Raw genomic sequence first — 11,554 nt, 5'->3', positions numbered from 1 at the left:
ATGCAACAAATAAACCACATTCCAACAAGAAAGGAAAATGTCCTAGATCTAGTATTTGTGAATGAGGTGAATTATGTTAAAGAAATAATAGTGTATAACACGGGAATTTCAGACCACAATGCCATAGAATTGATAGTTCATTCCAAAGTAAGTGATCACAGAATTAATAAAAGCACAAAACTTTGGGAAGGATATGGAAAATATAATTTTTACAGTAAGAATATAAAATGGTCAGAAATAAATGAAGAACTGAATAAAGAATGGAAAAATATATTTATAACTGATAATATACATGTAAATACGGACATACTGTACAAAATACTGGAGAAAATTGTTGAAAAATATGTACCGAAAAAAAACAATAAACAAAAGACGTGCATAACAAGAGACAGAAGGATCTTATTTCAGAAAATTAGAAAGTGGAAGAAAAATCTTGCAAAAGAAAAAAATGTGTGGAAAATGAGGGAAATAAAATGTAAGATGGAAAATCAGAACAAAAGATTATACAGTCGAAAGAAAATGAAAAAACAGGAACTTAGAAGAAAGGACACTTCAAAATATAAAAAGAAACCCCAAAGTACTCTACTCCTATGCAAAAAAGATGAATAAAAGGGAGAATAGAAGTAGGCCCTCTAAGAATTGAAGGACGGCTAACGAATGAAAAAAAGGAAATATACAACATATTAGCAGAAAAATATAAGAGTTAGTTCACGCCAAGAATTGCGAATGAGAATAATGAAACCGAAATGAGAGAAGAAAATGTTGAATATCTTACGGATATAGATATTAATGAAGCAGATATTGTCACGGCTATAAACGAAATTAAAAATGGATCGGCAGCCGGACCAGATGGAGTTCCAGCGATTTTGTTAAAAAAAACTGCAAACACTATCGCGAAGCCGCTTGCAATACTGCTAAGACAGAGTGTATATATGAGCGAGATATATGTTAAACATAAATTAGCTTATATAACCCCTATCTTCAAAAGTGGATCAAGACTAGAGGCAAGCAATTATAGACCTGTTAGTCTAACATCACATATTATGAAAGTGTATGAGAGGGCAATAAAAAAGAAAATAATGAACCATTTTGTCAAAAATTATTTGTTTAATTTGGGTCAACACGGTTTCGTACCTGGAAAAAGTACACAGACCCAACTGATAGCACACTATGAAAACATATACAAAAAAATATGATAAATGAAAAAGACACAGATGTGATCTATCTAGATTTTGCAAAAGCCTTTGACAAGGTAGACCATAACATATTGGAGAAAAAAATGAGAAAGCATAATATTGTAGGAAAGATAGGAAAATGGGTAAAAGAGTTCCTGCAAAACAGAAAACAGATAGTGGTTGCAAATGACAAGAAATCAGATGAAGCCCAGGTAATATCAGGTGTGCCACAAGGTACGGTATTAGCTGCACTGCTGTTTGTTATTATGATCTGAGACATAGACTGTGATGTTGAAAACTCCGTAGCGAGAAGTTTCGCCGATGACACAAGAATAAGTAGAGAAATTACTTGTGATGAAGATAGGAACTCACTACAAAGAAATCTAAACAAAATATATGAATGGGTGGAGATAAATAGGATGGTATTTAACTCCGATAAATTCGAATCAATAAATTATGGAAACAGAGAAGGAATGGTGTATGCATACAAGGGACCTAATAATGAGACAATCACAAACAAGGAAGCAATTAAAGACCTTGGTGTAATTTTAAATAGGAATATGTTATGCAACGACCAAATAGCAACACTGTTGGCTAAATGTAAAGCAAAATGGGAATGTTATTCAGACACTTTAAAACAAGAAAAGCTGAACACATGATTATGCTTTACAAAACTTATGTGCGTAGTACACTCGAGTACTGCAATGTGATATGGTACCCACACTACCAAAAGGATATTGCGCATATAGAGAGTGTACAAAGGTCCTATACTGCTAGAATAGAAGAAGTTAAGGATCTTGACTACTGGGAAAGACTGCAATTTTTAAAACTATACAGTCTAGAAAGGAGAAGAGAACGCTGCATGATAATACAAGCATGGAAGCAAATAGAAGGAATTACTGAAAACATCATTGAGCTTAAAATATCAGAAAGAGCAAGCCGAGATAGATTAATAGTGCCAAAAAATATTCCAGGTTAACTGAGAAAGGCGCACAGGATATTAATCCACTACGCACCAGCATCGATAATGCAGCGACTATTTAATGTGCTGCCAGCTCAATATGAGAACATATCAGTAGTGAGCGTAGATGTGTTTAAGAATAAGCTCGATAGATACCTAAGATGCATCCTAGACCATCCAAGACTGGAAGATGCAAAATACACCGGAAGATGCATTAGCAACTCTCTGTTGGATATACGAGGTGCCTCACACTGAGGGACCTGGGGGAACCCAAACAAAAAATAAGGCAATAAGGTAAGGTAAGGCTCTCTCTCTCTCTCTCTCTCTCTCTCTCTCTCCTCTCTCTCTCTCTCTCTAATGTTAAATAGGAATATGTTATGCTACGACCAAATAGCAACACTGTTAGCTAAATGCAAAGCAAAAATGGGAATGTTATTCAGACACTTTAAAACAAGAAAAGCTTAACACATGATTATTGCTTCACAAAACTTATGTACGTAGTTCACTCGAGTACTGCAATGCGATATGGTACCCACAATACCAAAAGGACAGGGCGCAAATAGAGAGTGTACAAAGGTCCTATACTGCTAGAATAAAAAAAGTTAAGGACCTTGACTACTGAAAAGACTGCAAATTTAAAACTATACAGTCTAGAAAGGAGAAGAGAACGCTATATGATAATACAAGCATGGAAGCAAATAGAAGGAATTACTGAAAACATCAGTGAGCTAAAAATATCAGAAAGAGCAAGCTAAGGTATATTAATAGTGCCAAAAAATATACCGGGAAAACTAAGGAAGGCGCACAGGACATTAATCCACTACGCACCAGCATCGATAATGCAGCCACTATTTAATGTGCTGCCAGCTCATATAAGAAACATATCAGGAGTGAGCTTAGATGTGTTTAAAAATAAGCTCAATAAATACCTAAGATGCATCCCAGACCATCCAAGACTGGAAGATGCAAATACACAGGAGGATGCATTAGCAACTCTCTGGTGGATATACAAGGTGCCTTACACTGAGGGACCTGGGGGAACCCAAACATAAAATAAGGCAATAAGTTAAGGGTCTCTCATACGCCACAAACACATGATAACCATCTCTCTCACAATAAAAAAAACATGATAACCTCTCTCTCTCTCTCTCTCTCTCTCTCCTCTCTCTCTCTCCTTTCTCTCTCTCTCTCTCTCTCTCTCTCTCTCTCTCAATAAAGCATATTAAAAACTCTCTTACTTCCTCTCTTATCATCTTACGTTAAAGAATAATGTCGTCAAGATAAATTGGGAGATCAAGATCGACTTGCGAGATCATCTCAAAAGTCGATTTTGATCTCCCACTTTGTCTTGACGACAAAATTAAATTTGTAAATTAAATATAATGAAATGGCGTAAATTTAATTTGAATAATCAATAATTTGGTGATTTAATTAATTACAATATATTCTAAATTATATCATACCCTGAATTATACTATGAATAGTATTATCATTATTTTTAAATAATATTCTTTTGAAAATTTCTTAATTTTTTCACAGTTTTAACATAAATATTTTTAAAAATATTTCTAATAAAAATATTTCAATAAAACGATTTAAATCACGTGATCTCAGATCTATCAAGGTATTCTCTCTCTCTCTCTCTCATCTCTCTCCCCTCTCTCCTCTCTCTCTCTCTCTTCTCTAAGCAAATATCCTTTCCAAATAAATGGAAACCTGGCGTCTAATCACGTTTGTAATGAGATAATTGAAATCGGAAAAGCAATCCACATTTTATATATGTAAATGAGTTATATTTAACCGGAATAATATATAGCCATTGATATTGATTAATGTTATTTCCTATAATCAATTATGTACCCCAATATCTTAGGGATATTACAATTTATTTGCGATTCCAAACATACGCATATAAATTTATTTTTTGTCATAAATTAACAATATATTTGCATATTTATGTATGTACTGTACATACTGAGAACAATATATGTTAAATTTAGTGCTCACGAGGGTTGAAAACTTTGATATTTTTTGTTTTTTAATAACAAGAACCAAATATTTACATTTCCCTTTGTTAAGACAACAATGAACTATGACTTTAGCTTGTTCAACTTTCGTAACTGACTTCCACAGACTTTGTAATTGCTGGGAGACTTATAAGGGCAGAGTAGCTCTCTCTCTCCTCTCTCTCCGTCTCTCTCTCTCTCTCTCTCTCTCCCTTTCTAAATTGACAGGCAATGCAAGTATAAGTCACAAGCAATTCGTTCAAAGAACTGTGAAAAGCTTGCCAACACCTATCTAGTCACCTGGGCTGGGTTCATTAACCAAGCAGGTGGCCTTTCTCTATGTAATTTGATATAAGGGAGGCCTCGTTCATGAGATAAAATCTTTGAATGTAATAAAATATGTTTACTATGAAAGGTGAGTTGATTATTTTGGTTATTCTTGCATTAATTAGATCTGTATGGGCATGTTTTAATTAGATAATATTAATAAGACATTTAAGCGTCCTTATAAAGATTATATCTTCGTCGTTATAAGCCATATGAGAAGACTGAAGTTTGAATATATAAATTTTATACATAAATTAATTTTCCTTACTCAAAAAAAGACCGAAAAAGAAATACACTTTGTAAAAGCATCTCAAATACAAATCATCGAAAGACTTTAATGTTACTTAAAGGTTAAATCACTGACCTTTCTAAACGAAAGTAATTGTAAGCAAAACACCAAATCCTCTCCCTGCTGGAAACATCGCTCTCTTCCGTATCATCGAACACGTCACTTCGAGTGTTGCACAAATACACAGACAGATAAATAGATACACTTTAATCCCCGAACAGCGGGTAGGGGATGTTGGGCGTTTGTCAGTACGTATGGGCCAGGTAGTGAGAAAAGTGAAGAAGAGCGGAATGAGTTTCTAGAATGAATTAACTAGGTGTGTAGAAGGACTGGGTAGAAGGAATTATGTAGTTGTCAAGGGTGACTTGAATGCTAGCGTGGGCGCTGGAGAGTTAGAAGGTGTCATTGGGAAGTATGGTGTACCAGGTGAAAATGAGAGTGGTGAGAGACTGGTAGATATGTGTGTTGAACAAGAGATGGTAATAAGTACTAGCTTTTTCAAAATGAAAGATAAAACCAAGTATACATGGGTAAAAGTCACATATGGAAGAGTAGTTAAATTGGCATTAATATATTATGTGTTGATAACTAAAGGAATGTTTGGAAGATTGAAAGACATGCACGTGTTTAGGGGTATGGCTAACGGTATGTCTGTTAATTTTTTTAGTGAAAGGAAATTATTTGCAGCAAAAGAGTGGGGGAATAGAGTATGTGGATATAAAAGGGTGCTAGTGAAGGTTCAAGAGCTAATAAAACCGAGGGTAAAAAGTAAATATTAGGAAATGTTGAAAATGGCATCTGACGAAGTGAAAGTACAGAGAAACTGATAATTTAGAGGAGGAGTGGAAGTTAGTAAAAGTAAATTCTATTGGGATTGCAAGTGATGTGTGTGGCTAGAAGGTTGTTGGAGGCAGCATGAGGAAGGGCAGTGAATGGTGGAATGAAGGAGTGAAGGTAAAAGTGGAGAGAAAAAGGGGGCTTTTGAAGAATGGCTGCAGAGTAATAGTATAGAGAAGTATGAAAAATATAAAGAGAAAACGGTGGAAGTAAAGGACAAGGTACGTGAGCAAAGAGGCCAGCTGACCTGAGGTGGGGTCAGGGAATGGGTCAGTCATATGAAGAGAATAAGAAGAGGTTTTGGAAAGAATTGAAGTGAGTAAGGAAGGCTTGCTTAAGAATTGAACAGACAGTGAAGGATGGAAATTCAAGGTTGTTAAAAGGAGAGGAGGCAAGGAAAAGATGGCGGAATATTTTGAAAGTTTACTGAATGTAGAGGATAATAGGGAGTCAGATATAATTGCGGTTGCAAGTGTTGAGGTGCCGGTGATGGGAGATGAGAATGAGAGCGAGATTACAATAGAGGAAGTGACGAGAGCACTAGATGAAACGAGAGTAGGAAAAGCATCAGGTATGGATGGTGTGACAGCTAAGATGTTAAAGGAAGGGGGTGTGACTGTACTTGAATGGTTGGTGAGATTGTTTAATATGTGTTTTGTGTTGTCAATGGTACCAGTAGATTGGGTTTGTGCATGTATTGTACCACTATAAGGGTAAGGAGATGTGCATGAGTGTTGTAATTCAAGAGATATCAGTTTGTTGAGTGTTGTTGAAAAAGTATATGGTAGAGTAATGAGTGATAGGATTAAGGATAAAACAGAGAATGCAATCTTAGAAGTACAGGGTTGTTTTAGAAGAGGTAGGGGTTGTATGAATCAGATTTTCACAGTTAGGCAGATATGCGAGAAATATTTAGCAAAAGGTAAGGAGGTGTATGTTGTTGTTATGGATCTGGAGAAAGCGTATGAAAGAGTTGATAGGGAAGCAATGTGGAATGTAATGAGGTTATATAGAGTTAGTGAAATGTTGTTGCAAGCAGTGACAAGTTTCCACAAAGGTAGTAAAGCATGTGTTAGAATAGGATATGAAGTGAGTGATTGATTTCCGGTGAGAGTGGGACTGACACAGGGATGTGTGATGTCATCGTGGTTGTTTACCTTGTATATTGATGGAGTGGTGAGAGATGTGAATGCTCAAGCGCTTGGACGAGGAATAAAATTGGTAGACAAGAATGACCATGAATGGGAGGTAAATCAGTTGTTGTTTACGGACGATACTGTACTGGTTGCAGACACAGAAGAGAAGCTTGAACGACTAGTGACAGCATTTGGAAGGCTATGTGAGAGAAGGAAGATGAGAGTTAATGTGGGTAAGAGTAAGGTTGTGAGATGTACGAGAAGGGAAGGTGGTGCAAGGTTTAATGTTATGTTGAATGGAGAGATACTTGAGGAGGTGGATCAGTTTAAGTATTTGGTGTCTTTTGTTGCAGCAAATGGTGGAGTGGAAGCAGATGTACGCCAGAGAGTGAATGAAGGGAGCAAAGTGTTGGGGGCAGTTAAGGGAGTAGTAACATATAGAGGGTTGGGCATGAATGTAAAGAGAGTTCTATATGAGAAAGTGATTTTACCACTATGTGATGCATGGATCTGAGTTGTGGGGAATGAAAGTGATGGAGAGACAAAAAATTGAATGTGCTTGAGATGAAGTGTCTAAGGAGTATGGCTGGTGTATATCGAGAAGATTGGGTTAGGAACGAAGTGGTGAGGGTGAGAACGGGTGTAAAAAATGAGTTAGCAGCTAGAGGTGATATGAATGTTTTGAGGTGGTTTGGCCATGTTGAGATAATGGATAATGGCTCTCTGATAAAGAAGGTGATGAATGCAAGAGTTGATGGGAGAAGTACAAGAGGAAGGCCAAGGTTAGGGTGGATGGATGGAGTGAAGAAAGCTCTGAGTGATAGGAGGATAGATGTGAGAGAGGCAAGAGAGCGTGCTAGAAATAGTAATGAATGGTGAGCGATTGTGACGCAGTTCCGGTAGGCCCTTCTGCTTCCTCCGGTGCCTTAGATGACCGCGGAAGTAGCAGCAGTAGGGGATTCAGCATTATGAAGCTTCCTCTGTGGTGGATAACGGGGGAGGGTGGGCTGTGGCACCCTAGCAGTACCAGGTGAACTCGGTTGAGTTCCTTGTCAGGCTGGGAGGAACGTAGAGAGTAGAGGTCCCTTTTTTGTTTTGTTTCATTTGTTGATGTCGGCTACCCCCCGAAATGGGGGAAGTGCCTTAGTATATATATATATATATATATATATATATCTATATATATATACAAATAGTCAGTTGGGGGAAAAAATGGGGATTTTTGGGTAAGAAAAAATATGGCCCTCACCCCCCTCTTCAGAAAAAAAAAATTTCATTCAATGCTATAAACATGAAGATAAACTCATTAACTATGTGTCCATGTTACAGATTTCATTAATTGTTATATTTAGGATTATGCAACGCCATCAGTGTAAAGCTATTGAAAAATGGGTCTCTAAAACTTATTATTGCCTTTCACAAACTTCTGTTTTTTCTTACCCCAGATGGTTTTCGGAGATTTGTGAAACATGGGTTGTATTCCCCATAGAGTTGTACTGGCGGTCAAATGGTCCCAGATCACCAGCCTCTGCTTATTAGTGTCATAAGGGCTGTCTTTTTTTTTTTACCCCACCAAATTTCCAAATAGTGGGGTAAGAAATAACTGATCATGATAATTTATTTCACCCCCATGTGGTGTTTTTTGTTACCCCATGTGGTGTTTTTTGTTACCCCATGTGGTATTTTTGTTTCCCCATGTGGTGTTTTTTGTTACCCCATGTCAGTCTTATTATGATCAAACAAGTGCTAGTAGTTTAGCTTGTTTCCTCTGAAGTGTTGCCTATGTGCGTAAGCTACCACTGCTTGAACAAGTTTGAATTTGTTTTAACAGGTTGGTATATTGTAAGGTCTGATGGGAAAGAAAACTACCAAGTGTGAGTTTCAGTATTAAGGTTATTGCCATAGAGTTAGCTGGTGCAACCCGAGCTCTTGAAAAATGCCTCGTGACTACAAAAAGAAAATCAAACCCTGGAATGAAGAAACTGTGTGGAGAGTATTAGAAGAAATACAGCATGGAGCTTCAGTGCGCTCAACTGCATTAAAGTACTGTATGTCAATTTCTATGCTCCGAAACAGAGCATTAACTACACACCGATAAAAGGGTAAGCAACTGTTCAACTTGTATCATCCCCAACAAAATGATGTGTTTATCAACTTTTTTAGCTGGAGCAAATCAAAGAATACTTAGAATAAATTGTATGATCAAGCCCATTTATCGCTCACATTTCAATGAAAGAAACTGAAATAATTTCCTCTCAAATTGAAAGTAGTATATATTATTCTGCACTCTCTTTCCAGGGCTGGAAGACAGCCCTCTTACCTGAGATAGAGGACAAGCTGAAGCGTGCTCTTCTGGAGATGGAGGAGAAGGATTTTGGACCAACCATGTCAGAATTTATGGGTATTGTCCACGATTAGGTAGTCGCCAATGAGATTCCCAGCACCTTTCGTGGGTGGTCGTACTGGTTACGAATGGGCTGCTTCATTTCTCAGTAGACATAATCTTCGTCTAAAAAAGGGTGGAACAATGCAGTTAGCTCGAAAAAATTTAACTGCTGACCCATTTGTGATTTATGGATATTACGACTTGCTTCAGAGAGCACAAGAACGTCTTGGTATAAGTAATAGACCAGAATGTATTTGGAATCTTGATGAGACAGGGTTTCCTCACGACTCCTCCAAATGTAAGACCATAGGTTTTAGTGGGAAGAAAACCATACATGTTGTGTGTGGAGCAAATCGGGAAAATACCACTGATCTTGCTATGTGTTGTGCAGATGGTACTACTCTTCCTCCTGTAGTGGTATTTAGAGGAAAGCACATACAAAGTACCTGGAAAGGTACACAAGACCAAGACATTCCTGGAACACAATATGCTGTTTCCGAAAATGGTTGAATGACAACACCAATCTTCGAGCACATTCTCAAGTATTTCGTAGACAAAACAAAAGACAGGCGTCCTTTACTGTTAATTCTCGATGGCCATATTATTCATACCTCAATAGCAACTGTTGAACTGGCCAAGAAAGAAAACACATCTATATTAAAACTTCCTGCTCACTGTACTAATGTACTTCAAACCCTTGATGTTACCTGTTTTACCCCATTGAAGAATTACTATTAATATGCTTGGAATGATCATGTCAATAAAACAGGAGCTCAAGAACTACCGAGAAAATTTGGTTTTGTAAATATGCTATGCTCAGTTTGGGAAGAAAGGACTCTCCCCACAGAATGTAAAGAAAGGATTCAGGAGTACAGGGATTTATCCCTGCAACAGGGATAAATATAAAGAAAATAGGCTGAATCACCTAAAACTTAAAACTTATGAAAAATGGCTAACAATGGGATCACCAAAGGATGGCCATGGAGAACCACTTTTGGACTCTTTGCATGAGGATACAGCAGAGCACACAGAAAACCCATTTGACCCCATGCATGAGGATCGGTCAGAGCAGAATGAAAACCAGTTACTGCCACTTTCAACCTCTGTTTTCAGAGATTTTATCCTTAGACCCACCTATACCTGTTCCAGTTTGTTCGACAACTACCTCCACCACAAGACCAACTACTCCTGCTACAAGAGCTTCAACACCTCAGTCAGAAGCATCAACATCGAACATAAGTAAAAGTTATGAAGAATGATCCTTTCCTTTCGAAATACTTGGACTCTGAGCTGAGCAGAATTCTACATTCTTTACCAATTGATGTGCTCTATAAGGAAATTCAACGACGAGCCCCTCATAATATGCGCTAGAGTTTGATTCTACAAGAATCCAATGAGGAAACAATATTAGGGACTGTTATGCTGTGGCGGGATGTTGCAGAACAACCCCCACACCCTTGAATCTTACTTACTGGCAATTGTCTCCTCAACACATACTTTCCCCTTACGTTATCATAAACTGGACTCTTAGACAAAAGGACACAAAAAAAAAACATAACCTTACAACTATATATCTTAAAACTAAAAATACTTAACATCCACAAACCATCCACAACCAAAATAAGCACTTAAAACTAATTGTAAACTTGAACACTAAAGATAAATAAAACGTAATACCATCCAAATAAACACACAAAAAAAACCTAACAAACTTAAATTACACCACACACCAACACCAAAAATAAATATATATAAATTATCTTCCACATTAAATGTATGGGCCACCAACACTGTCGCCACCCACAAGCCGGACTGTCTTTACGGCACACTCCCACTATCACCCGCTTTGTGGTCAACAATCCACTGGGTGGCAATTTGCCACAAACTGTCTCGGTGATTAGGATGGTGCTTATACTCCTCCTCATCATCATTATCATCATCATCATCAATAGAAAGTAAACGGCCGGTCATCAACAATCGTCAATCCAAAGAGCAGTCTTAATAAAAAATCAATCACAGGCCAGGTCATCAACTATATATCAGCATTCGGAAAATAACTCTCCAAAGGAGGAATCACGGCCTGCCAAAATAAAAAAAGAAAAACACTTATGAACACTCCTAAGCTAACTGAACTATCGCACTATAATCAAAGATAAATAATAAATTGTTCCTATCATTCACAATCATGACAAGCAAAGATAAACAAAACTGTACTTACTCAGAACATTAAAATCACGTCCACGCTGGTCAAAAAAAATAATAATCCAGCATTCACAACAGCCTCTAGCTGCAGTCGAAATCAAAATAAGCATTCTCCCCAGATATTCACCACTGTCGTAACCTAACTAAAAAACATAAACAATCTCATTTGTACCAACAGTCTTTCTCACCACCAACGATCGATACACTAACTACTTTCGCTCGCTGACACAATCTC

At 37.3% G+C, this 11,554-nt stretch overlaps 1 protein-coding gene across 1 annotated transcript; it reads left to right on the top strand.

The window, feature by feature from the left end:
* Positions 1 to 9,159: 9,159 nt before the first annotated feature.
* LOC137626550 (uncharacterized) lies at positions 9,160 to 9,627 on the top strand. The gene has a single exon (XM_068357595.1). The coding sequence runs from the start codon at positions 9,160 to 9,162 to the stop codon at positions 9,625 to 9,627; it is 468 nt and encodes a 155-aa protein (XP_068213696.1).
* The last annotated feature ends 1,927 nt before the right edge of the window (positions 9,628 to 11,554 follow it).

The sequence above is a fragment of the Palaemon carinicauda genome, chromosome 34, assembly GCF_036898095.1.
Source record: "Palaemon carinicauda isolate YSFRI2023 chromosome 34, ASM3689809v2, whole genome shotgun sequence".
NCBI lineage: Eukaryota > Metazoa > Arthropoda > Malacostraca > Decapoda > Palaemonidae > Palaemon > Palaemon carinicauda.
This window is presented reverse-complemented; position numbering and strand designations above follow the sequence as displayed.

Bases quoted from the DNA above. Each gene is read 5' to 3' on its own strand.
- LOC137626550 (XM_068357595.1), top strand. From the start codon at position 9,160: ATGAGATTCCCAGCACCTTTCGTGGGTGGTCGTACTGGTTACGAATGG.